The sequence below is a fragment of the Cricetulus griseus genome (assembly GCF_003668045.3).
Source record: "Cricetulus griseus strain 17A/GY chromosome 1 unlocalized genomic scaffold, alternate assembly CriGri-PICRH-1.0 chr1_0, whole genome shotgun sequence".
NCBI classification, from domain to species: domain Eukaryota; kingdom Metazoa; phylum Chordata; class Mammalia; order Rodentia; family Cricetidae; genus Cricetulus; species Cricetulus griseus.
The window spans coordinates 249,771,098-249,798,783 of NW_023276806.1; the positions used below are offsets into that span (position 1 = coordinate 249,771,098).

At 40.0% G+C, this 27,686-nt stretch overlaps 1 protein-coding gene across 4 annotated transcripts; it reads right to left on the reverse strand.

The window, feature by feature from the left end:
- Positions 1–17: 17 nt before the first annotated feature.
- Positions 18–27,614, reverse strand: Rab5a (RAB5A, member RAS oncogene family). 4 transcript variants are annotated; one of them, XM_027394575.2, is made up of 8 exons: positions 27,477–27,613; positions 26,431–26,522; positions 26,197–26,292; positions 22,598–22,852; positions 7,934–8,085; positions 7,306–7,428; positions 4,906–4,999; positions 18–1,379 (listed from the first exon to the last, which is right to left on the reverse strand). In XM_027394575.2, exons 4-8 carry the CDS (start codon positions 22,758–22,760, stop codon positions 1,264–1,266), a joined length of 648 nt encoding a protein of 215 aa, XP_027250376.1. In that variant the 5' UTR covers positions 22,761–22,852; positions 26,197–26,292; positions 26,431–26,522; positions 27,477–27,613; the 3' UTR covers positions 18–1,263. The 4 variants fall into 4 exon arrangements, with proteins under 4 accessions (XP_027250376.1, XP_027250375.1, XP_027250378.1 ...); XM_027394574.2 differs by lacking the exon at positions 26,197–26,292 and having other exon boundaries at positions 27,477–27,614; XM_027394577.2 differs by lacking the exons at positions 26,197–26,292; positions 26,431–26,522 and having other exon boundaries at positions 27,477–27,612.
- Between the last annotated feature and the right edge of the window lie 72 nt (positions 27,615–27,686).

The following is a 27,686-nucleotide window of genomic DNA, read 5'->3' on the forward strand; positions in this document are numbered from 1 at the left end:
GAAAGAAAACTCAAGTGTTGCTTTTTATACCACTTTATTCCAACCTGAGCACCTCAATATAAAACTAAACCCTGGTGAACTGTTTTCCTTACTAATTTTGAGTTATTGTAAAATGTACAAGTTCTGCTAGCAGATTGACACTTAAACAGATTAAATCATCTGACACATGGTAGATTTCATATAATGGAAATACCTAAAATAATTAGTGCAACATACTGATCAAAATAAAATGGACTTTGAAAAACAAGGTTTCAAGATTATTACTAATAACATTGTAATACTTATGTTACAAATTGTAGGTACAGTGTTTATTATGGTTCTAGCCATGTAAGAACAGCAAAGCCCCTTCCTTTCATAGGGGGAATAAAGAAATAATTAGCTGTTTTAGTAACTGTACATTTTGTATACGCTTAGGCAATTCTTAAATATTACAGAAAATAATAAACATGGAGACTACAATGCAGTACTCTATTTACAGTACAGCTGAAGATCATATTTAAAATCAAGTTTGAATGTACATAATTGTTAGTGCACTGACCAATCATGTCCAAAAGGAACCAGAGCTCCCTCCCTGCTCCAGACAGACCTCTATGTAATGGCCAACAGTGATTAAAGAGAAATCAGACACCTGGTTTGTTTCCACTTTGTTGAAGAGCTCACACGAAGGGACCACTATCCATTAAAATGCATTCATCAGTTTTTATATTCCTAAAACAAGATGGGGTTACACATGACTTCTTTTCACTCAAATTTTAGGACTGAGTAAAATGTCACTAATATTCATTCTTTCTGGAGATGTAGGACTGTTTTCTTAGGATTATTTTATTAATATGTGGAATGTACACTTTTTAGCCAATAGGAGAAATTACCACTTGCTTGTCTTCTGTTGCTAAGCATAAATATTTTTAGTCTTCTAAAAATGTTTTCCTAAAGCTCACATTAGTAATTATGAATCTTTCACACCTGACTATTATCTCAGGTTGGAGACTGGGTGGGTTAAGTGTGGATCTACCCCCGATGGAGACGAATGGTTCCCCTGCACTTTCCCACAAACAAATTGTACACGGTTCCTTTTCCCTTTCTACTGCCGAAACATTAGTTGGAAGAACACATGCATGTTATTAAAAATTAAGCTCAAAACACTCAAAATAATTCAGTATTAGAAACTTGATTCTACCATAAGTCTCTTTTTGGAAGTCACATTGGGCCGGCTAAATGCTCCCACACCACGATTTTTTCCATTTAGGAAGTTCACACTGGAGTTCAGTTACTACAACACTGGCTTCTGGCTGGCTGTGCAGGCTCAGTAAGGTCTACTCCTCGTCCTCTGGCAGAGTTTGCACCTGGATTCTGTGGTTCATTCTTTGGCAGCTTTTTAGCTAAGAAAGAAATGACCAAAATAAAATTATAATATTAATGTTAAAATCACTTAGACCTACTTATTTATAATACTCTTTCTCCAAAGTTTTATGTGACTGACTTGTTTGCTCCTTTCAAATGTTTATTATCTACTAAATGCCAGAAAGTAAAGCCAAACACCAATAATCCCAAAGAACACATCACTGGTTGTTGTACTAAAGGAGTTTAATTTCTTAGTGTTTGTGAAGGAATAGGTAGAGGCCAATTGTAGGCATATCATTTAAACTTAAATTTAATTAGAACTATACACAATTTTTATATCATTCCCCACAGAAATAACATATTTTACTTAATTATTAATAGTTTGTGTCATATTGGTTCAGAGCAAAGTAGGCAACTCTACTACCACTTAGCTACACTCAGACTATTTAATCATTAAATTTTTATTATATACAATCTGCTGGACATGGTGGGACATAACTGCAATCCCATGATTCACTCTGGAGAATGAATTGGTACACTCACTTGAGCCCAGGAAGGAAGTTAAAACTAGCCTGAGAAGCATATCACAACTCCATTTTGAAAAGTAAAACAGATAAAAATCCAGCCAATGGATCATGGCCAGCTATAAAGTATATAAAGAAGCTCACATTATATCAACATTCTCTGGGTTGTCCCAAATAATTCTGAGAATGAGTCAGGATATAAGCACATTCTATCAACATAACCACCACACCAACCCAACCAAACTAGTCCATTACTGTGCAACCTAATCAGCAAACCCAATTATATGACATACAGCATCCACTTCTTTCCTGGCTTCCACACCCTTCAAACATCTAAGTTTTCCCCTCTTGGGTTATGAGAACCTCAATCTGATTTACAAACAGTGACACTTACTATACACAAATAGCTTTGTGAGTTCTATACAACTAATAGTGGTTTGGTAGTGCTCCCCACCAAAAATTCACCTGCTAGATCCATGGCTTAATCCTGTGGACAAAGCAGCAATATTCCTGAGTAGTACTGCACTATCCAATCCTACCTGGAATCCTGGACCTTTTTGTTTGATTTGTGCTAGGAACCTGGGCTTGCACGTTACACACATTAACAACTACCACTAAGCCACACAACCTCATCCTGCATTTTTTAAACTGCATTTCCCCCCTACTTTGCTGTATCATTTATCTTTAGCCTCTCAGATGCTAGAAGCAGGTCCAGTGAGCACTGATACTGATGTTTGGAAAGACAGCTTCCACTGGGCCACCCTAGGAATGACTCTAGAGCTGGTACCATAAAGTACAATAAAGATAAATGTTCAGTCAGATGTATTTACAAGCAATGCCCAGAAAGTGGATTAATAATGGTACTAGGAACACAGAATAAGTTAGCACTGTAGCCTGTATTATAGTAAATACTGAATTGGGTTTTGGAATGTATATAATTTCTCCTTATAGTTTACTCCTCTAAGGACTTTCTTTAACCACATCTGACTGAGATTAGGAGGAAGGAAGTAAACAGCAACAAGGACTGTTTCTGTTCACTGGACTGATTTGAGATGCTAACTTTATCAAGGAAAGACCACAGTTCCATTTACACTGGAGATTTCTTTAAAGAAGGGAAAGAATTTAATTTGAATCAAAATCTGCCAGTGAGGAATAGAATCAGGCTTCAGAAATGCAACACAAGCACTGTACCACAGAGCTACTTGCCCAGCCTACAAGTCTTAAGATTAAGTCTAAAGTGTAGCTTCGATGGGAATGGTGGGTCCATCCTGTAATCCCAGCACTTGGGAACTGAGGCAAGAGGATCTGGAGTTCCAGGCCAGCATTGGCTGTACAGTGAGACAATGTCTGACAAAAATACAACAGGTTCAGTTAATGAATGCTTGTTGTGTAACCAGTAAATTCTGAGTTTGGATCCTCAGCACCCATGTGAAAACATGAACATGTAACTCCAGCACTAGGGGTGGATCATATAGAGATAGAAAGATCTTGGGATTTTCAATGAGCTCAGAGTTCACTGAAAGACTCAGGCTCAAAACAATGGGATAGTAAGGTGATTCAGGAGGTGAAGCTGCTGGCTGCCAAGCTTTATGACGTCAGTTTCATATCTGGAACCTACATGGTATAAGGAGTAGACCTCCCTCCACATTTGTACTATGGCACACACACACAAAAGAAATGTTTAAAAATGGAAGATGGAGAAATAATGAAGGAGAACATCTTAATGTCAACTTCTCACTTCCATATATACCTGCACAATAAAGAGCACTTGTGTGCAGGTGTATATGAAACAAAAGCTATTTTAAGGTACATCCTTGAACATGGATCATCTTTGTCAAACATTCCAACAGTAGGTACCAATTACCTACCTACTGGTAGCCACCTTGGTTATCAGACTACCTTGGTATCATAGTGTTCAAGTTCAGGTAACCCTTATTTTACTTAGAATGGCTCTAAAGCACAAGTACAAGCCCACCCTCCGGTACTTGAGATTCTTCCTCAAAGCAACAATCACATCAATAAATACAATGAAAAGGAAACTTCCAAGCCAGAACTGTTGGTATACAAATAAACCCAGCACTCTGGAGTCTGAGGCACAAAGACCCCAAGTTCTAGTCCAGCTTAGATACATACCAAACATAAACCTGAACTCAGCATCAATGAAACTCAACCTCGGGAAAACAAATCTTCAATACTGGGGATGTAGTTTAATAGTACAGCACTTGCCTATTATATTTAAGGTATGGGGTCTGATCCCTTTCCCAGGCAGAAAAGAATCTTTATGAAAATGGGAAGGAAAAGTTAATCTATGCTAGTTTTGCTATTCCATCTCTATGTATACTTAGGACAGAAAAAAAATACCAAAAGGCTTAACACCATCCAGTGTGTCTTGCGATATATTCCCTACAGATAAGAGACTACTGTACAGACTTTTCGGTGAAACCTTTGGAAAACTTACCTCTTATCTATTAGATGAACTTTTTTTTTTTTTTGGGGTTTTTCGAGACAGGGTTTCTCTGTGTAGCTTTGGAGCCTATCCTGGCACTCGCTCTGGAGACCAGGCTGGCCTCAAACTCACAGAGATCCACCTGCCTCTGCCTCCCGAGTGCTGGGATAAAGGGATCAACTTTTAATTCATCTGTATTATATAACCAAATATTCACTGAATTCATGAATGAACTGACATTACTGAGGCTGGGAATGTAGCCCAATGGTAGGTACACTGCTTAGCATGATGGAGGCCCTGGGCTTAATTCATAAAATTGAAAGGGGGAGAAAAAAAAGAAGAGAGGAGGGACCTCCTGACAGTCAATCTTTTTTTTTGTTAACCTCAATCTGAGGGTCTTATGCCCAGCAGGCTGATCACTATGTCCTGCTTCCCAACCAGTCTTTACAGTATTCCTAACAACATATTGTTTAGTGGACAGGATCTAAAAAAATAGCACAATCAGTTAAGAAACCAAATAATGTTTTAGAGGGCAGGGACCAAATAGTCAATGTATTTTGCTTATCATTTGAAAAATGTCATTATTAATCTTACCTATTGCCATGAATATTTCATTTACATTCACTGATGTCTTAGCTGATGTCTCCATGAATAATAAACTGTTGTCATCTGCATAGGACTGTGCTTCCTGTTCATAAAAAAAAAAAAATTAGCTGGGTGGTGATGGTACACGCCCTTATAATCCCAGCACTCAGGAGGCAGAAACAGGCAGATCTCTGTAACATCGAGGCCAGCCTGATCTACAGATCTAGTTCCAGAACAGGCTCCAAAGCTACAGAGAAACTCTGCCTTGAAAAACCAAAAAGATTTATCCCTTGAACATATACTGAACCTACTTTATTTTATAGATTTCCTTATTTGATTACTTATTTTATTACTTACTGACTTATTACAGCCAGAGAATATGCTGTGGCAAAGGAAAAAACAATGAGTGGGGTAATTCATATGTTTTTTAACCTTAATATTTTGCCTATTCCACTCTTGGTCATCACTTCGAGTAGTAAACCTAATCACAACAAGAATTTGGGGACAGCATATCATTTTACTATAAATACTCTTTAATTTCAACGGCAATTTTTATTATGCCTTTTAAAGATAGAACTTGCAATAAATATGGAAATCCTATTTCTTAACACTGACAACAACTACAGAAATACACCCTCAATTTCATAATTTTCAATGACATACATCATTACAATTCCAACTATATGATGAACAATTCTCTTCAAAATTACAAACTGCCCCATACGTCTGTGACACTCTCCAGCTTATCTCTATTATTGCCTTTAGTCCTCCTCACAGTTCTTCTGAGTAGGAACAACTGAGACCCTTTGAGCTGTTAGAGCACAGGGCCACTTTTGAACATAACTGAAGTTCTCTAACATGTTTTGCTGGGGAGCTTAACTCTCTGGACAGCATAGGAGATAAAAGACTTCACATGGCTGTCTTAAGAATTAAATGAAGTTGCTGGGAGGTGGTAGTGAATGCCTTTAATGCCAGCACTGGGTAGGCAGAGGCAGGCAGATCTCTGTGAGTTCAAGCTAGCTTGATCTACAGAGCAAGTTCCAAGAAGGCAGGGCTGTTATCCAGAGAAACCCTGTGTCAAAAAAAAAAAAAAAAAAAAAAAAAAAAAAGTGTTCTGCTTAACACAAGAAACAGTAGCAGCTTCCTTTCTCTGTATTCCTGCTATGTCAGGATCTGCATATTAATTAGGCCACAGCAAGAGAAACAGAAAGTTTTTATACATCTAGAAAGATCTACTTTGTTTTTAAATGACTAGCATTCACTCATACACTCTGTTTTATAGTAGAGAACATTATGAATTAATTACCTTAAATATACACAAACTGAAGGCCTTAAAATTTCTTTTACATTAATTTATTTGGAGACAGAGGAGCCATATTAGAGGTCAGATGACAACTTGGAGGCAGTCAGTATTCAGTTCTAGAAATCCAGGTTGTCATAACAACACCTTTGCCTATTAAGCCTCTTACATACCTGAAGCTCCCCCCACCCCTTCTTCTTTTTCCTCTTCTGAGATGGGTTTACTGTGCAGCCCTGATTACCATGTAACTATGCAAAAGATCAGATCAGGTTGGTCTTAAATTTGTGACAATACTCCTACCTCTGCCTCCCAAGTGGTGTGGTGGGATTATAGGGATGCACAGCCATGCCTAGCTCAAAAATCACTATTTTTACATACAAATTCACACATACTAATACAATTATGCATGTGTGTGTGTGTACACATGCATGTATGTTTATGTTTGGGGTATGTATGTGCCAGTATGCATATGGAGGTTAGTGGACAATCTGCATTTCTAGTCATAGAAAACTCAGCACCTTTATGTGCTAAGCCACACTGTGGGCCTCAAATGAAAAGCAGTTGAGCTTCAATTTTTTAATTTCTTTTTAAGTACAGCTATCTAAATATGTGTGTGTACTCGTGCAGTAATATATGTAATATGCATGTACATTAGAAAATAGGAAGAACACCAGCTCTTCTCAGGTGTGTATGAGAGTGGAGGGATGTAATGTATAGAACAGTATTTCTGCCATCTTTCATGAAATTATTTTTTGGAAAGAGACATGGATTCACATAGCCCAAGCTATCTATCCTTAATCCCACCCCCACCCCACCGCCATCCTCTTGCTTCTATTTCCCCTGGTATTGTATGTGCTGCAATCTCTGGCTTATGCAGTAGCTCAGTATAGAAACCAAGACACATACACACATGCTAGGCAACTGCCATCTATCTAGCTATCTATCCACCCACCCACCCACCCATCATCATCTGAGCTATATCCCTGACACTATCAGGAAAAATATTTTATGTATTGGTAGTTTAAATATTTTTTAAAAGTTTGTGTTTTCAACTATTTTCATGGGTTAAAATTACTTACAAACATGCTTTTAAGTAAAATTCCACATACCTGGAAGTCAACAGCTCTTTTATTTGCTAGGTCAGCTTTGTTTCCTGACAAAGCTATCACAATATTAGGACTTGCTTGCCTCTGAAGTTCTTTAACCCAGTTTTTTGCTCTTGCAAAGGACTCCTGTTAAACAAAGAAAAAGCTATCTGGCACAGGCTCAAAACAGAGTTAGAAAGCATCTTCTATGAGACAAAGCTTGAAGACCCTAGAGCAGTGTTCTCACCTTCCTAATGCTCCGAATTTTTAGTACAACTCAGTGTGGCAATCCCCAGCCATAAAATTATTTTTGGTGCTACTTCAAAACTGTAATTTGCTACTGTTATGAATCGAAACGTCAGTATTGATATGCAGGAAGGTCTAGGTGAACCTTGTGGAAGTTAATTCATAACCACAAAGGGGCCTTGACCCACAGGTTGAGGAACCCTGGTCTAGCATGTCCCCATGGAAAGAAAATTCTTAGGACTCCTGTATCATTTAGGCATCTTCATCTTCTACTTCACTCATAAAAGCTTTGCAGAAATGTTATGATTTGCTACAGCAAAGGAATTTCCAAAAATCTTTAACAAAATTCTAAATACTAAAAATGATTATTCAAACTGGCTTCAGGGTAGTAGGATTTTATACCCACCTCATTTGTGATATCATACACAACTATGGCTGCTTGTGCTCCTCTGTAGTACATTGGTGCTAGGCTATGGTACCGTTCTTGGCCAGCTGTATCCCATATTTCAAATTTTACTGTAGTGTCATCAAGACACACAGTTTGGGTTAGAAAGGCAGCTGAAAAAGAAAATGTCTGTAATAAGTTTATCCTTTTTCTCAACTTTTTGTAAGATTGGAGGCCAGGCCGGCCTGGAATTCACTTCATAGCCAAGGATGACCTTAAACTTTTGATCCTCCTGCTTCTACTTCTCCACTGCTGCCAAACCACAACCAGTATATATGGTGCTGGGGATGGAACTCAGGGCTTCATGCATGCTAGACAAGTGCCCTACCAACAAAACCAAATCCCAGCCTACCAACTTAAATTTCTTTTAATTGTATTTCTTGTGTGAAAGATGGATATACACTGATCTCAAAAGACAACATTCAGGAGCTGGTCTTCTTATTCCACTGTGGCAGACAGAAAACAAACTCGGATCCTGTTAAGCTCCAACCCCGTTACCTAGTAAAATTACTTAAAAACTAGATAGATACATTTCTTCATAAGACCTTAGTAGTAAAATCAGATTGTGTTCTTCATTCTGTTTTAAAATTATATGGCAACTAACACTTCTCTAGTCTACCCCAAACTTCAGTTCAATCCCTAACAGTAAGAAAAAAAAAAAAAAGTTTAAGGCCATATTTTTAATTTGCTTTACAATTTAAGAAACAGGGAGAAACCTAACACACCTGGTATTCTTTTTTGCTTGTTTGGTTTTTTTGTTTTTTAGAGACAGGGTTTCTCTGTGGCTTTGGAGGCTGTCCTGGAACTAACTCTTGCAGACCAGGCTGGTCTTGATCTCATAGACATCCCCCTGCCTCTGCCTCCTAAGTGCTGGGATTAAAGGTGTGCGCTGCCGCTGCTGGCACCACCGCCACCACCCTGCCACACCTGGTATTCTTAATCCGTTGTTTTCAACCAAACATGGATCAAAAACATTTTTTGGGAAAAAAATATGCACAAAATAATTTTACCACCATTATTATTCTTGTAAAATTATGGCAAAATTATTATACAGCACTTCATTGTTTCAGGCATTATAAGTATCTAGACAAGACTGAAAGTAAGTGGGAGATGCTGATGATGTAGCTTAGTAGGGCAAGTACCTGCCTAGAATATACAAAACTAGGTTAGATTCCCAGGAGCATGTAAGATGGGTACAGTGGTGCATGATGGTAAGCCTAGCCCACAAGAGGTGGGAGACAGAAGGACCAGATACCAAGTCAATATTGGGTACATAGTAAGTTCAATGTCATCCTGGTTTACACGAGGCATCACAAAAGCCAATCCCTCTCCTCTATACTCCCCCCCCCCATACAGTTACACACAAACAATATCCTTTCATATGAAGAACTTGAGTTTTCTAAAACCAAGCCCTTACAGATCTCTAGGTGCAAATACATACTCATCATTGCTTCAGTACAAATCTGATTTGTTACAGACTCAATGCTCCTTCTCTCTCCTTTTAATTTAAACTTTTTTTTTCATACAATACTTCTGATCATATTCTTTCCTCTCTGAACTGGCTGGTTTTGTGTGTCAACCTGACACAAGCTAAAGCCATCAGAGAGGAAGGACTCTCAGCTGAGGAAATGCCTCAATGAAATCCAGCTGTTAAGGCATTTTCTAAACTAGTGATCACTAGGAGAAGGCCCAGTCCATGGTGGGTGGTGCCATCCCTGGACAGATGGTCCTAAATTCTATAAGAAAGCAGGCTGGGCAAGCCAGTAAGCAGCACGCTCCATGGCCTCTGCATTAGCTCCTGCTTCCAGGTTCCAGTCCCACTTGATTTCCTATTCTGACTTTCTCCAATGCTGGATTATGATCTGGAAGTGTAAGCCAAATAAACCTTTTCCTCCTCAACTTGCTTTATGGTCATGGAGTTTTGTTGCAGCAATAGAAACCCTAACTAAGGCACTGTCTCAACTTCTCCATACCCCCAAACTTCACAATCTCCCTTTCAAAAAATGAAAATCAAATCAAATCTAAACAAATCTAGTAAAACGAAAAATAAGAATAATTTAAAAAACCCACAAAGCATAAACAAAACAAAACCATGGGCATCCATTTGTACTGGTAAACTACTCTTGGGCATGGGGCCTATGATAGAATGCACTGATAATACTCAGTGCGACCCACTGGATAGAATTCATTTTCCCTTTCTCTGAAGGTATCAACTGAAAATAGCTTCTTGGTAGTTAGAAATAAGACTTTTCCTTCTCCTTGATGGGGTTTTGTCTGATTTGAACTTGTGCAGGTCTTGTCCATGCTGTTAGTCTCTATGAGTTCCTGTGTTCTTTTTTAAAAACACGTTTATTATTTTTGTCTGTGTGAATGGTGTAGTTCAGATCACTATGTAAATTAGTGTTTAAGCTCAGGTTGTCAGATCCTCTCCCACTCTAAGGGGGAAAAATTATATTTTATACACACACACACACACACACACACACACACACATACACACACACACACGCTCTCACTATGTGGCCCTGACTGGCCTCAAATTTAAAGTTCTTTTCGCTACTGCCAGAGGAGTGCCAGAATTAAAGGTGTGTCGTGATGCTCAAGGGTCATTTTTATATGTTTATTGTGTGCTGATCTATGTGAGAAGATGTGGGAAGCAAACCCGGTCCTCTGCAACAGCAGTGCACTTTTCACCTCTGAGCCATCAGTTGTTCTTTAGCACCCACCCTCTCTTCCCTTTATCTTAACAATCTTTAACTTTTCCTTTCCCTGTGTCTTTTTTATTTATACCGAGATATAGTATCACTATATAGCCCTGGCTGTAATGGAACTCGATATACAGACAAAACAAACAAAAATAAAAAATGGAGCTGGAGAATTGACTCTCAGCAGTTAAGAGCACTTCCTGCTCTTGCAGAGTATCTGGGTTCAGTTCCTGGCACCCTCATAGCAGCTCACATCATCTGCAACTCCAGTTCCAGTTCCAGGAGATCTGGCATTCAAGGTGCACAGACATACATGCAGGCAAGTACATCATAATGTAAAACAAATCTTTACCAAGAAGTGCCATTATAGAAAGATACTTTAGTCTGGGCATGGTGATATACAACTGTAATCCCAGCATTTATTCACTGCACGCAGAAGAATCATGAATTCGAGGCCAGCCAGGGCTAAGATTCATACATAAACCTAAGGGTTTGTCAGAACCTATTCAAGGATGGAATTGTACAAGAAGTCTGAGTGCTTGTGAATCCATCTCATTTTTAGGTTCCACTCTCCCATATCCCACAGTCCTCAGAGTAGTAAACAAAGGTTGACAATTTAGTTTGGTTTATATATGTGCCCTCAGTTTAATTAACCACCAAACCCACTCTACACCCTGCAATTCTACTTTGACTCTGGTACTAGAATATATCCTATAGCATATTCCATTTTAGCCTAGTGTGGTGGCACATACCTGTAATATCAACATTCAGTAGTTTGGGGCAGGAGAATTGCTGTCAATTCAAGGCCAGCTTTGGATATCTATTAAGATCCAGGCTTGCCTGAGATGCAGAATAAAATCGTCTCAAAAAAGCCAGAACAAAGAAGCAGAGGCAGGCATAGCACCTGTTATCTTAGCACTAAGAGTACTAACACAAGCTTGGAGCTAACCTGGGCTACAAAGGGAGTTTCAAGTCAGCTTGGGCTACAGAATAATACCCTGTTCAACACTCCCACCCAGAACTCCAAAAAGGCAAAGCAAACATACAATGTGCATAACTAGGAATTAATTCTAAGTCCATGGAGATAACTGCCAATTATGTTTCCTTAATGAAAGTCCAGTCCAATTCTCAAACAAGTTAAGTCATAAGGTGGTCATAAGGCCCACACATTTAATTCCAACACTCAGGAAGCAGAGGCAGGTGGGTCTCTGTGAGTTCAAGACCTGCCTGGTCTACAAGAGCTACTAGTTCCAGTACAGCCTCCAAAGCCACAGAGAAACCCCGTCTCAGAAAACAAACAAAAAACAAAACAAAACAAAACAAAACAAAGAAATGACCATTATCTAGGTAGGCGAGACGATTCAGTGAACAAAAAAGCTCTAGTTCCATTATTGGAACCCTTAAGGAGAAAAAGTCATCCTCTGTTCTCTATATCTTCTGTGGTTCATACTTACATGTACACAATAAAGAAAGGGAAAAGGGCCGAAGAGATGCCTTGGTGGTTAAGAACACTGGCTTCTGTTCCAGAGGACCTGGGTTCAATTCCCAACACCCACTTGGCAGTTCACAACTGTCTGTTACCCTAGTTCCTGGGGATCTGACACCCTCAACACAGACATACATGTAGGCAAAACATGAGTGCACATAAAATACAAATAAATTTAAAAAAGGAAAAAAGATTTACAAAGACAACTACTATCTTCATAAATGTTAAAAATGCCAAATACAAAAAATAATAAATCCATTAGAAAAACAATAACCCACTAAGAGTTCCTTTCAAAAGCAGTGAACTATTATACCAATAGTCTAAAACACATAACATTTTCATCTAGGTAAACTATGAAAGACATGGAGTTAATATTCAGTCCTAAGAGTTCTTTCTTAGGACACAGCAACTAATCCATCCATAAGCATGAAACTAGCAGACTACCCAATAGCAAGGCTCTTAGGAATTCTGATTTTGTGAACAATAATGCCCCATCACCATAATTTAATATTAATATTTAATATTGTCTCTGTAATAAAATTGTTACTGGAAAATACTTTAAACCCAGAGATATCAGTTTAACTAATACATGAGTGCTTGACTGGTGTTGAGCCAGCAGTTGTACAAAGGAACACTGAATAATAAGCAGGTAAAATTTCCTGAAAGGTGAGAAGTCCAGCAAGAACACATCACTGTCCACTCTGTAGCCAACTATGCTCACATACCTACCCTTCTGTCACTCTTGTCCTTTCCTCCCAAAGCTCCCTAAATGATGTTCTATACTTCTTTTGGTGCTGGGGATTGAACACAGGCATTCACACATGCTAGGCAAATGCTCTACATCTGACCAACAGTCTTACTGACTTATTTTAGTTATTTTGTTTAGAGACAGGGGTACATTCTACTGTATTGCAGAATTGACCCAGCCTCCTAAAAGTTAGGGATTACAGGTATGAGCTAAATACTAGCTGAAACTATAACCATTGAGTCTGGAAATACTCAAGTTCCTATAAGTAAGAAAAAAAGCACTGTACTGCACAAAGGGGGGGGGGAATACCCAAACTGATGGCATCAAATGAATGAATAACAAAAAAACAGTTAATCTCTCCTACAATTACACCAATTAAACACAGAGGGAACAGAAAAAATACAGGAACTAATTCCACTCCACCCCATGATAGTTATTTGTAATACTCAAGATAGAACTCAAGGCTTCACTCTTGCTAGCCAAACACTCTACCACGAAGCTACATCCCCAGGCTTCCAAGTTAGGTATCAAATTCAACTACAAATTACACAATTTAGAATTAACACAAACAAACAAAAAATCCTTAAGATTAATGGATTTAACTATATAAAAATCTGAGACTAAGTTTTTGAAACATCAAAAATGCACAGGTGAATATACTCAGAAAAATTACTCTGGTAAATGGGAAGAGATTTTTAGTACATAGAAAGCTCCTATAAGCTAAGCATAGTGTCACATGCCTGTAATCCAGGCACTTCGGAGGATGAGACTAAAGGATCTGGAGTTGAAGGTCAATCTCAGCCATACAGTGAGACCCTTTCTCACATCAAAGGCCCCATCCATATATGCTAGCAGTCGGTGTCTGAGGTGTCTGTTCTGTCCTCAAAAATACTTCCATTCCTCCTACAACAAAAAGTTGAGACTGGAGAGATGGAAAACCCAGTTTACTTCTCAGCACCCACATGGCATCTCATAATAATCTACAATTCCAGTTCTAGGGCATCTGATACTCTCTTCTGACCTCTGTAGGTAACATACCCAATATTAATAAAAAGCAGATTATCAAATAATATTTGTATACCAATGTTTAAGGCAGCATTGTTCACAATAGCTAAAACATGGAAGCAATTGAGGTTATGAAAAAAATCGGTATCTCGGCCATGATGGCACATGCCTTTAATACCAGCATTCAGGAGGCAGAGGCAAGTAGATTTTTGTGAGTTTGAGACCATTCTGGTATACACAGTGAGCTCCAGACCAGTCAAGGCTACAGAGTGAGACCCTGTTTCAAGAAAGAAAGACGGACAGACTACAGTGGCTCAATAGCAGAGGTCTGGGTCCAATCTTCTACACTGCAAAAAGAGAAGAAAGGAAAAGAGAGAGGTATGTGCTTATGACCATGGCAGTTGAGAAGCAGAGACAGGAGGATTTCCCCCTCCTAGCTTGGCCTCCTGAGTGCTGTAATTAAAAGAATGTAAAAAAAATTTTCAAAATGGTCACCTAGCCAGAGGACACAAGCTAGCCATGTTATTGTTTGAACATTACCATATTTGGGAAATCAGCTTATACATGGATATATATGGTTTTAAAAGTAGTCTTAGGAGTTTAACATTTAGTGCCTTATCATTCTGGCACTGGAGAAGCAGGAGGATTATCTCAAGTCCAAAGCCAGTCAGGATTACACTATGAGGACTTCTCTATGTAGCTTTGGAGGCTGTCCTGGAACTCACTTTGTAGACCACACTGGCCTTAAGTCACTGAGAGCCACCTGCCTCTGCCTCCCAAGTGCTGGGATTTAAGGCATGTGCCACCATGCTCACCTGGCTGAGCCTTGTCTTTTTAAAAATCAAAACCAAACCACCATTTCAACTTTCAGAGCTAAAATGTTGGTTTAACTTCAAAATGGGGTATAATCCTAATGAAATCTTTGTTCACAGAACTAGAATTCATTTTCCTCTGTTTGAAGCAGGATACAGAAACATACTGAAAAGAATGAAATAATGGGGTTGGAGAGATGGTTCCGTCCTTACGGGCACTATCGGTTCTTACAGAGGACCAGGTTCAATTCTCCCACCCACACGACAGCTTATAATGTCTGTAACTCAAGTTCCAGGGGATCTAATACCCTTCCATGGCCCCATAGACACTGTGTGAAGACATACATGCAGGCAAAGCACCCACACACCAAAAAGAGAAGAGGGAGGAGGAAGAGGTTGCTAGAGAAAGGGAAAGAGGTTGCTACAACTTATTAACTAGTGTGTAGCTCTGTTGCTAAAGTGCTTACCTAACATGCATGAAGTCCTAGGTTCTATCCTCAACAACAAAAAAGGCAAACAAATACCTGCCCCTCAAAAAAAAACAAAAAACAAAAAACAAAAAACCCAAAAAACAAAAACAACAACAACAAATCCAGGGTATAGTGGTACACACTTGTAATCCCAGCAATGAGAGCTGAGGAGTCAAAAGTTCCAAATCATCCTAAAGTACATCCTAAAGGCCATCATAGTCACCCTGTCACAAAACCCAACCCAACACAGTCAGGCTATGTTTATGTGAGTACACAGGCATGTGCTAATGTTAAAGCTGCAATACTGAGGTTGAATGAATTGTTTTCTTTCTCTGGTCCTTCCCTCACTCCTGAAATGACACCAAGATTTGTAGTTTTATACTAACTACCTCATGAACTCACACAGGTGGAAATGTTTAATGCTATTGCTCAGATAGTCTATGTCCAAACATTTCCTTCCCTCTCCTTTCTTTCCTCAGTCTCTTTGCCTGTATAAAGTGCATTAAGAGCATGCTTCTTGTCTTTTTTTAACTTTTAGGACTGTTTCTTTCTAAATTAGGGTGTTTAATGATTTCTCCTATTAGATGAATGACCCAACCATCAACAAGTATTTATTTACTAGGTGCTGAATTAATGCCAGCTTCACACTACATGCCACATCCTACTTCTGGCACCAAGACATCTTTATGGTCCTAAGCACAGTAAGATGGGCTTCCTTAAATAAACAGGTGCTTTTAAGAGTAAAATTCTTCAACAGCAACCATGTGACTTGCTGTTCTATTTTCCTCAGAGAATCTGTTACTGAATTCAGTCATGAGATGCAGCAGAAAATGTTGCATGGGAGGCACACAGTCATTTCCTATTTGGGTTTTGACTACTCTCCTTTCTGTGGCACTATTTACGCCTTAGTCCCCCTCATCTGCTTTGCACAAAATAAGCATGAAAATATCACTTTCCCATCGCTTCCTGCCAGGCCTGGTGGTGGTGGTGGTGGTGGTGCATGCCTTTAATCCCCATTCAAGACTAGCCTGGTCTACAGGAGCTAGTTCCAGGACAGCCTCCAAAGGCAGAGAGAGACCCTGTCTGGAAAAACCCAAAAATAAAAAATAATAAAAAGACCCATCTCTTCTTCCCCCACTGTTTAGCAAGAACAACATAAGCCCTTATAACTGATGTCTGACCATGCATCCATTTGGGCCCACAGAAAAGTGCTAACAACAATCATAGTTATTAGTCACAATTTACTTATCTTGATGGTTGATTTTATATGATTTTTCGTCATTTTTTTTTAATGAGAAGGGAAAAGAGAAAAGAAAACAGGAGAGAAGAAAAATGGCAAAGGTGAAAGGAAAATAGAGAATAGAGAAAAACAGAAGCAAGGAAAGATAAAGACTTTGATGGAGCACTAGTAAATACCTTGATGTTAATTCCTAGTGGACCAGGAGAGGGGAGGTAGTATCAATAAAGTGGAGGTATTTTGAAATGCTGAATTAATGATTTTGCTTGTCACCTAATTCCTTATCTGCTGTCTAATGTCACATTTCATAATATTTTACTTCTTAATCTGTTCATGTGGTAATAAAATTCTTCCTTGTAATAAAAAAATAAAACCAAACAAAAGTCTTAGTAACTAGTACCATGACTCCTGAACATACACCACAGAAAAAGCTAACGCCAACTAAGTTACGGAACACTTTAGCATAGTTTTTATTACAAGTTAAGAATTTTACAACATAGAAGTGGCAAAAAAAAAAAAAAAAAAAAAAAAAAGGTTATGAGGTTGGGGGCTAGCTCATTGTTTAAGATATGTTTGGTTCCCAACATCCACACGCAGTTCACAACCACCTGTAACTGCAGTTGCATGGAATCCAATGCCCTCCTCCTTTCTGGTTGCCTCAAGCATCAGGCACGCAGGTGGATATACACATGTAAGCAAACAAAATACTCACACATATTTTAAAAATCTTGAAAAATTAATAAAACCAGGGCTTTGCTATGTAACTATGGCTGGCCTACAACACCTTTGGCAGACTAGACTGGCCCTGCATTTGGCAGTAATCCACCAGTTTCTGGCTCCTGGATACTGGGATTATATGACCACACCCAGCTGAGATAGGGAAGAAAGCACAGATAAGGATGTGGGTGGTGGCACACATGCTATAATGTCAGTACTTGGGAGTCTTGAGCTGTGAGGATGTCTTGAGTTCTGGTCCAAAACATTAATAAAGTAACCTCCCCAATCCATGCAGATTAACAGTAATTAAGCCAAGACACCCATAGAAACCAGCAGTGTTCTAAGGGAGAAAACTTATGAAAAGTCAGGAACCCTTTAAATCTCAGTCACTAAAGCTTCTTTTAGCTTTATAACCATATGTAAGGATCACATTACAGAAGTTCAGGAGCAAACATTTGAAGACTACGTCCACTACTGGATTGTAACCTGAAACTGCAAACAGAACAGCACGGTTAGACTTCTTAACACTGGAGTTAAGGACATAGCTCAGCAGTAGGGTGTTTTGCATAACTTACAAATGTGGTGCTAGGTTTAGTCCCTAGCACTATGGAGGGAGGGGTGTGTGAAAGGGTAGCTATAGCTAAGAAAAAAAATAAGAAACCACAAAAATGAGATTGTGAGGTACTAAAGAAAGCATGATGATAAAGAAACACGGAGAACTTTTACCATTAACAAAGAAAATAGAACAGTCATATGACCATGATAAAGAAAACTGAGGAAGCTCTTCTGTTGAGATCTTACATTTATTATATGTTCCAGGAGACCTAACAGCAATACTTTGCTGTTTATAGGGTTTTGTTTTGTTTTGATTTTTGAGACAGGGTTTTTCTGTAGCTTTGGAGGTTGTCCTGGAATTTTCTCTGTAGACCAGGCTGGCCTCGAACTCAGAGAGAGATCCACCTGCCTCTGCCTCCCAAGCGCTGGGATTAAAGCTTGAGCCACCAATGCCCGGCTACAGCAAAGTATTTTAAAAGCATCTCTTTTTCATGAATCAAACAATATATTAAACCAGGTCCAATTCAAGAGGACCTGGAATTCGGGGCCAGTCTGAGCTACCCTTGTTTAAAACAACCTCCTTTCCCACATCTGAGTCTCAGAACTTGGGGAGGTGAAGGCAGTGCAATCAGCTAGCTCACACAGTGAGCCAAACCAAACCAAACCAAACCAAACACAAAATAGTATCATCAGCAATGTGAAAGCTGAGTATAGAGGAACACACCTATAAATACCAGTCCTAAGGAGGCAAAGGCAGAACTGCTTTGAGTTCCAGACCAGCTTATAGTAAAGAGACCCTTTATCAAAGACCAAAACAAAGACAAATAAAAACAGTTAAATGCAAACATTTCAGTTAGCTTTTCTTTTTATCTTGGAATAAACTCATTTCCCCCCCTCGTTTTATCAGGGTATTGTAAGAAGCTCTGATTTAAAAATAAATAAATGAAGTCCTAGGCAAAATGTGTGTTGTTGAAAAGGGTTTGTCAAACTTACCCTACCAAGGACCCCATAGCCTCAGGCTCAGAAGGATGAGTGTGAATTTTGACAGTGTGTGTAGAAAATTCCACCATAGCTTTCCTCCCCTGGGATTTTCATAGCCCGAGGACTATTCCCATACAGCCACTATTACCAAGATTGGCCAAACTTGCCTCCTTATTTATCCATATGTAATAACCCCTACCCTTTGCTGTATGCAATAGCCCTGCCTGCCTGTTCAACTCTATATAGTAAACATGCTGAGCATCTGCGGTGCAGTGGTTTCTCAATCAGAGATCCCAGTCCACCAATCCCAGCAATTTCTGTGTGTCCATCAACAGCCTTTTCTTCATCCCTCCCTGCCCTAGCCAGGCCTGTCCCTGGATCCCTGCAAGGACACAGCACACAGCATAACTGAGGAACAAAAGTTAAATACACTAACAACATAGTTTTGATACATGCATATACTGTTGTTCAACAACTGCATCAAACTATTATGTGTTATCTATCAATGAAAAAGTAATTTTAGGGTAGGCAAAATAGCTCTGGGTTTAAAAACAAAACAAAATAAAACCCTGATACCTGAGTTTGATGTCTGGAAACCTGTAATGGAATGAGAACCAACTTTAGAAAGTTGTCCTCTGCTTTCCAAATATGCACTGTGACACAATTCTGTCCATACTCATGCAATACATAAACATAATAATAAATAAAACAAGGCCAACAGAGATCATCTAGGTAGACACTGTCCTAAGAAACAACAACAACAACAAAAATGCTGGATGTGATAGCCCAAGCCTATAATTCCAGCAGGACGGATGTTATGAGTTCAAGTCCAGTCTGGGCTACACAGTGAGTTTGGGTCAGCCTGGGCTGCAGAGTAAAATCTTTCGTCTAAAACAAAAATAATGAAGACATTAAGCCAATAAAGTACCCACATTTTAAAATTGTGAACACAAAAGATCTACACCACTAATATTTGTTACATTATCACAAAATGCAATAACTAGAAGCAACTTTAACATACATACAGGTTAATACTCTATTAATGCTTTCTCCCCCAAGTAACCCTCTAACAAGAAACTCATTTGCTGTTGAGTGAAATGAAGTCAAATGACCAGGCACACTTGAAAAACCAAGAATGAACTTAAAATGACTATAAGAATTTACTAATTCTGGAAACTTGGCTGTAAAATGCTCATCTGTGCAAGTGAATTTTCAGAACTAATTTCTTTAGATAGTCTCAGGTTTAGGTAGTATTTACTTTCTAACAATTTGTGTATTTCATTTGTTACTGGTTTGTCATTGGTTCTTGTTTTGAGTCAGGTCTCATGTAGCTTAGGCTGCCTTCAAACTCAGCAATTCTCATGTCTCAACTGTCAAGTTCTAGGGTTAAAACAGACATAAATGACATGAAGTATGTTACTGTAAATGGTTACCTTTTTTGTTTGTTTGAGAAAGGGTCTCTGTACTAGCTGGTTTTGTGTGTCAACTTAACACAAGCTAGACTCATCAGAAGAAGAAGCCTCAGCTCAGGAGATGCCTCAATGAGATCCAGCTGTAAGGAATTTTCTCATTTAGTGGTCAATGGTGGAGGCCCCAGCACATGGTGGGTGGTGCCATCCCTGGGCTGTTGGTCCTGAGTTCTACAAGAAGGTGGACTGAACAAGCCATGGGAAGCAAGCCAGTAAGCAGCACCCCTCCATGGCCTCAGCATCAGCTCCTGCCTCTGAGATCCTGCCCTGTCTGAGTTCTTGTCCTTAACTTCATTCAGTATGAACAGTAATGCTGAAATGTAAGCCAAATAAACACTTTCCTCCCCAATTTGCTTTTTGGTCATGGTGTTTAACTGCAGCAAAAGAAACCCTAAGTGAGACAGTTTCAATATGCAGTGTTGCTGGCCTGAGCCTCCGGGGGGGCTGAGATTCAGGGTGTGCCGACTGCACTCCACTCTCACATTGTTAATGGTGCTGTGCTCTGAGACAGTATCTTATGCAGAGCAGGCTAGCCTCACACTCATAGCCAAAGCTGGCTTGAATAACTCTCCTGCTTCCACCTGCCAATTCCAGGGGATGAACCTGCCTCTGCTTCTTCGAACTAGGATTAAAGGGATGTACCACCACACCTAGCAACTGTAAATTTTAGTAAGAAACTTTATTGTCTAAGGCAGTGGTTCTCAACCTTCCTAATGTTGTGACTCTTTAATACAGTTCCTCATGTTATAGTGACCCCCCCACCATAATATTATTTTGTTGTTATTCCATACTGTAATTTTGCTACTATTACGAACTATAAATTCTGATACTCAACCCTTCTGAAAGGATCATTTAACCCCAAAGGGGTTTCCACCTACCAGTTGAGAACTACTGGTCTAAGTGAAGATAGCTGAGCCAGCCTAAAGTTCTTACTTCTAGAAGAGCACTCAGTGCTCCCAACTGCTTAGCCATCTCTACAGCCCCTACTTAAACAAAAACTTAAAATCTTAAGCCAAATACTAAGCAGCTAGAACCCAAAATATTATTATATAACACATCAAACACTGCTAGAAATGACTCAGCAAAAAGCTACACTGGTATTTATTTAGCTGGACTTACTAAGCATTTATTCTCTGCCAGTTAAGACATTAAGACATCTGCTTTCATTTCAGACAAGGCACTGTTATTTCTGATTCATGTAAGAGGTAAATAAACATGTGACTTCCCTAACCTAACAAAAGTAGTATTTGACAGAGAAAGGATTTAAAAACATTGTGTTAAAAATGACTGAGGCTTAGAAACATATCTTAGTTGGAAGTGTGATTTCCTGACATGCACAAAATCTTAGTTTTCACCCCCAGCACCACAAACACAGGTTGTGGTGACCCAACTGTAATCTCAACATTCTGGAGGTAGAAGATCAGATATTCAAGGCCATCAACAAATACCTAGCTCAGTTCAGTTCCTGGCCACCATAGGCCATGTGAGACCTATCTTATGAATGTCCCCCTCCCACCCACTCCAGCCCACGCCCCCCCCCCCCAAACCTATGAAATAAAGCTTGTTAGATTTGAGACCCTGTCTCAAAAACAACAGTCGAGATATGGTGACCAGACCTGTAACCCCAGTACTTGGTGGCTAAAACAAGTAGGATCACCAAGAGTTCATGGAAAGCATAGGATACAGTGCAAGTTAATGTCTTGGAGAGAAGACTTTCCTATCTAAATTAACAAGACATCTCAATTTTGTACTTTGCTTTCTTTTTTTGAGATAGGATCTTGCTATATCATAGTCACTGGTCTGAAACGTAGTCCTCCCACTTCAGGCTCTGGACTGCTGGATTGATAAGCTTATGCCCTCCCCCCATCTAATTTGTTTTTAAAAGTTTTCCTTTAAATATTGTTTAACACCCAAAACCAAGTTGGGACTGGGCATTGGTGGTACATGCCTTTAGTCTCAGTACTCAGGAGGCAGAGGCAGGTGGATCTCCGTGAGTTCGAAGCCAGCCTGGTCTACAGATCGAATTTCAGAATATATTACAAAGCAATACAGAGAAACCCTGTCTCCAAAAACCAAAAAAACCAAAAAAACCAAAAAAAAAAAAAAAGCCAACAACAACAACAAAAACCCCAAAAAACAACAACAGAAAACCATGCTGGGCTGGTAGTGTACACCTATAATCCCCCGATAGTTAGGAGGTGGAGGCAGGACAGTAAGTTTATCGAAACTTCAGAATAGCTTAGGGTACAATAACTTGTTTACAAACAAGTTATTTTGTTTACAAACAAAATAAAACACCAAACTAAAGTATTAAAGTTCAAGGTCTGCTAAAAGCTTTTTTTCTTGCCTGCATGATCTATTTAGCTATTCAAAATCACACCTAGAACAAATATTAATGTATGACTCAGCTAAATGATTAAAAGGAAAATAAAATTCTCACCCCCAATGGTACTCTCTTGAAATTCATGAAACTGGCCCTTCACAAAGCGAAGCACAAGGCTTGATTTGCCAACAGCAGACTCTCCTAGAAGTACCAGTTTGAACTGGCAAATTTTATTTCCAGTATTTGGCCCATTGGGTCTTGTTGCTCCTCGACTAGCCATGTCCAAATTTGAAAGAAGTCCCTAATTTCAAATTCCTAAATGAACTTCCAGGATGCAAGGTATCAATTTTGTTTTCTTTCTGGAGAAAATACCTGTGGAGACACAAACAATTAAATAAACAAATCAAAACTAAGTAAATCAATATTAGTGACTTAATATTACTAAGTTTAATAATAGAGTACTGTAATGACCAAGTAGACATCGAAAGTCATTTAGCTTATTTCACCCCCTTTCAAGGGAAATAATGGCACAAGATTTAAGCCTAAAATCACCTAAAGTCAACCTTCAAAAGGAGGGTGAGAAGTCTAAAAAAAGAGAGAATGCTTGGAAGAAGAGAAAGTAACAGAATTTATATGTCATGAAAGCAGAAAGGAAACAATTTGCAGAGAGGAAGGGTATGGGAGAGGACAGGGAAGAATGACACAAATGAAAACATCACCTGTAACCTATCTTGTATGTTAACAACAACAAAAAATTAGTAAAAGGAAGAGGCAAGCTTTCACAAGGTGTGGTAACAGCAATTCCAACATTGGGAAGGCTGAAGCAAGAGCTCAAAGCCACAGACAACATACATCACCTGACTACAAAACAACTAACCTTCAACAACTTGACTTTGGGGCTGGGGATTGGTATAGTGCTTGCCCAGCAAGCAGCAGGCTCTAGGTCCAAAAACAAACCCAAATAAATAAAAATAAAGAAGACTTGACTTTGTGCCAGTTAGTATTTTAAATACTTAATATAGCCATTCAACAGTATCAAGTACTCTTACAAATCTTATAAATGAGGAAACAGGTACGAAAAGGCTCATTGAGGTCACAGAGCAACTGTGACAGAGCAATCTGGGAGGTCAATCAAGAATTCAGGTTCTGGGCACTGGAAAGATGGCGGTTTAGCCTGAGTACTGCTATTCTAGGTGACTGGAGTTCAGCTTATAGGGTGATCCACAACCATTTGTAACACCAGTCCCAGTTGTCTTGTCATCATCCTGCTCCCTGCCCACCCCCTTTAAAATGAAGAAAAGAAAATCAGGTTCTATGTCCTATCAACCCTTAGCTATGAATTCACTCTTATCTCAGGCAATTTGGTTGACTCTTGCAAGGGGCCTCAGTTACTCATTTGTTAAATTGTTGTAATATTGTCTACCTTATTTTAGAATCTTGAGTAGAAAGAGAGAATGCCTGAAATAAGACATATCCTGTTTGAAGAACTAGGTGGCATAAAAATGCCCAGAGTTTATTAACATTCTGCTTGCTTTCCTAGTACCATTAAATAGTCATTCTCTTGTTCTGTGTTTTATGTACTGTTTTACTTTTGAAGTAAATAACTTTATAAAAGTTAATAAAAAAGAAAATCAGGTTCTACTTGGGTTAATATTTTTGAAGAAAGTTATGCTTGTAAATGGAAAGTTTTTAGAACAAATCCTACAGTTTACTATCTGAAGGCCTCAATTAAATGATACTCTTTTTTTGGTTCTTTTGAGACAGGGTTTCTCTGCATTGCTTTGGAGAAGGCTGTCCTGGAAATCGTTCTGTAGACCAGGCTGGCCTCGACTCACAGAGACCCGCCTGCCTCTGCCTCCCGAGTGCTGCAACTAAAGCCGTGGGCCACCAACACCTGGCAAATTTTTCATTTAATAGTAATTTCCCAAGTTTGTGTGCCTGGCTGATAAGGATTTCTCTATCTGGTAGGATTAGGAGTGACCTATTTACTTTCAGTAATTTTGGAGGGGTAGCTTTTGGGCTAACAATGTATGCTGTTAGCATTGCATTTGGAAAAAGCTAGCCTGAGAGACAATCTCCTCTCCTCTTCAGATAGGGTGTCACAAAGAAGCATAAAATGGTGATCTTCATACTTCTTGTTCTTAAGATCTGCACCAAGACATCCAGTTTGTTTTTAATCTTGGTAGAACTGGCACCCTTTGAAACACCCTTTTCAGTTTATTCACAAATCAACTTTAAGTAGCTTAGTCCAACCTTTTATCAATATATAGAACCTGGATGGGGTAACCCTGTAATCCCAGGCACCTAGAAGAAGGAGGTCTATGAAGTATTCCTGGGACTAGCCTGAGCTTACCTAGAGTCCTTGTTTCAAAAAGAAGAAAAATCACTGAGTACTGTACTTGCAGTGTAAGTCTAGGTTTGGATCCTGGGAACCATATATAATGAAAAGATGAGGACCAAGATCTGAGGTTGTCTGTTTGATATCCACACAAATGCTATGGAATGCATACACCTTCACACAGGAACTCACACACATCCACCCCACACATAAACTAAAATAAATGTGGCTTATAAGCTTATTAACAACAAAGCATACTAAGGATTTCATCTCCCCTGCCAAAAAAACTGCACTATATTCCCCATAAAATTTGAGTCGATACATTGAACTTTCTTGACAATGACGAATTCATTGATAAATATATCCATAAGATCTTTGTGTTATTTTTATTGTTTTAAGACAAGGTCTCTCTATATGTAACCATGGCTGTCATAGAACTCAAAGAGATCGATCAATCTCTGTCTCTACCTCTGGAGTTAAAGACATGCCCCACCAAACCCTGCTTAGTCTTTAAGATACCACATCTTGGTGTGATCAAGTTAATAACTTTGAAGATTACTTATCTTTTCCAAAACTACAGACACATTTACAGATAAAATGATATCTGAGCTGCTTCTAACCAAGAGAACACAAAACTACTATTCCAACCTAGCACTTGGGAAGCTGAAACAAAAACATGTCAGTGAGAAAGACAAAGACATAGCAAGGCCCTGTCTCAAAAGAACAGACACGGTTGCTGGTTGGTGCATGCCTTTAATTCCAGCACTAGGGAGGCAGAGGCAGGTAGATCTCTAAGTTCAAGGCCAATCTGGTCTACAGAGCCAGTTCCTAGACAGCCAAGTCACACAGAGAAACCTTGTCTCAAACCCTGCCCCCACGGAAAAAAAAAAAAAAAAAAAAAAAAAAAAAGACTTGGAAGTTTAAGATTTTAATGCTAGCACCTGGGTCCAGAGGAAGGCGAATGAATCTCTGGGAGTTCCAGGCCAGCCTGGTCTACAAAGCATGTTTCAAGCCACGCAGAGCTACACAGTGACAGCTTGTCTGAAAATAAATAAATAAAACTCCCATTTCTCCTCAATCCACAAAAACAGATTTTGAAGTCCAGTCCTGGCTATGCCAATTTCTGTTGGAGCAAAGTTTTAATTTCCACATCTCAATATCCATAAAATTCTAAGATTGCATTGCTACTGTGAAAATTAAGACAACATATGTAGTCACTAATACAGTGCCTACTAAGTACACAGTGCTTGAAATTGGCAATTTAAATGGCCTTTTGGTGAGATAATGTTGTAAATAATAGACTGTCATGCAGACTGAAAAGGCATCAACACACCTTCAGATACACTTTCAGCTTAAACGTTTCCCAATAGTTCCTTACCTACAAAACAACAGATGGCTTTCCAGGACAAAACTTGCTCTGAATGTCCACAGTACTTCTAAAATTTCAGGGAAACATCGGATTCTCACAGAAAAACTGAACAAAAATTCACACTTAGTTTTGCTTTTTAAGTGTTCTTTACCCTTCCCACCCCATCTTTTTGAAAGAGGAACTTGTAGCCTAGGCAAGAACAGGGGTAAGTTAGGGATAGCCTGGAACTCCGCATCTTCCTACCTCAGCTTCCAGAGTGCTGGGATGACAGATGGGTGCTTCCATATTCAGCGCCTTTTAAAGTTCAAAGCTACTGAATCTTTACTTCCAAAGACCTCAAACAGGAAATAAGCCAAATTATAAACATACACACATTGACCACGACATTAATGTTAAAAATGAAGTGCACGGACTGGGAGTAGCCAGCAGAGCTCTTGCTCTGCACACAGAGGCTGAGACTGTGTTCAACCCCTGGCAAAACAGACACACGCACACGCGCTACATGCGATCCTTTGTACTCACTGCTTGTACTTATTCTGACAAACAAAACTTTTGCATAATGTGCATCTTAAATTTTGAAAATGGTACTTATGTTATACAGCTCTTATCTTTGATTCAAAAAGTTACGAGCCCTTAAATTGTGCATCCTTTGCTCACAACCCTATGGGTCCAAATTTACATCAGGAATGATCTGGCCAGTCCTCAGTATTCCCAGAGACACACCATGGGGTTTTTTGCTGTTGTTTAATTAGTTACCTGAAAGGCAACTGATTCAGCACTTTGAATACACTTCAGCAAGGCACAAACTAAACATGCCAAGTGTGACAGTCCGAGCTTTAAACTTCTGGAAGTGTCTGGATGTTAACCCGCTCGCAGGCCTCGGTTCACCGCGTCCCACGGAAGACCAGAGGATCCCACCATTCCCACAGCTCGGCCAAGCCAGTCAGAGGTAGGCGGAGCTCCCGAACCCCACCTGCTGTAGGCCCGGATTCCCGGAGCACCCGAGAACCAACTCGGGGTGCCGGAGCCAGCAACCCCGCCGGGCCCTGTGGCCGTGCTTCTAAGCCACTCCCTCCCCGCGGCGGCGGCCCGGCCAGGACTGAGACCCCGGGACCAGGCCGGACACCGCCGCGGCCCACGGCGCCATCTTGGGAAGAGGGTGACACCCGCCGCTCCCTGCGAGCGTCCCGGCATCCCGGGCTCGAGCGGCTGGCCGGAGGCGTGTGTGGAGCCGAGGCCCTGCAGACGCCCGGAGAGCCGGGCCCAGGCTGGGGCCGAGGGCGGCTTACCTGGGGCGCGGCTCCCGGCAGCGAGGCCACGCACCGCCCGGAGATGGGATGCGCCGGAGCCGCAGCCGCAGCGGCGTCGCCTGCTCGGGGCTTCTCACCCTGGCCGGCGGGGCTCCGAGCGCCGTGCCGCCCCTGCCGGGCTGCCTCTCTGCTCCGCCTGCCTCCCTCCGGCTCCGCAGTGGCCGCACTCGAGTTCCGACGACTCCTTCC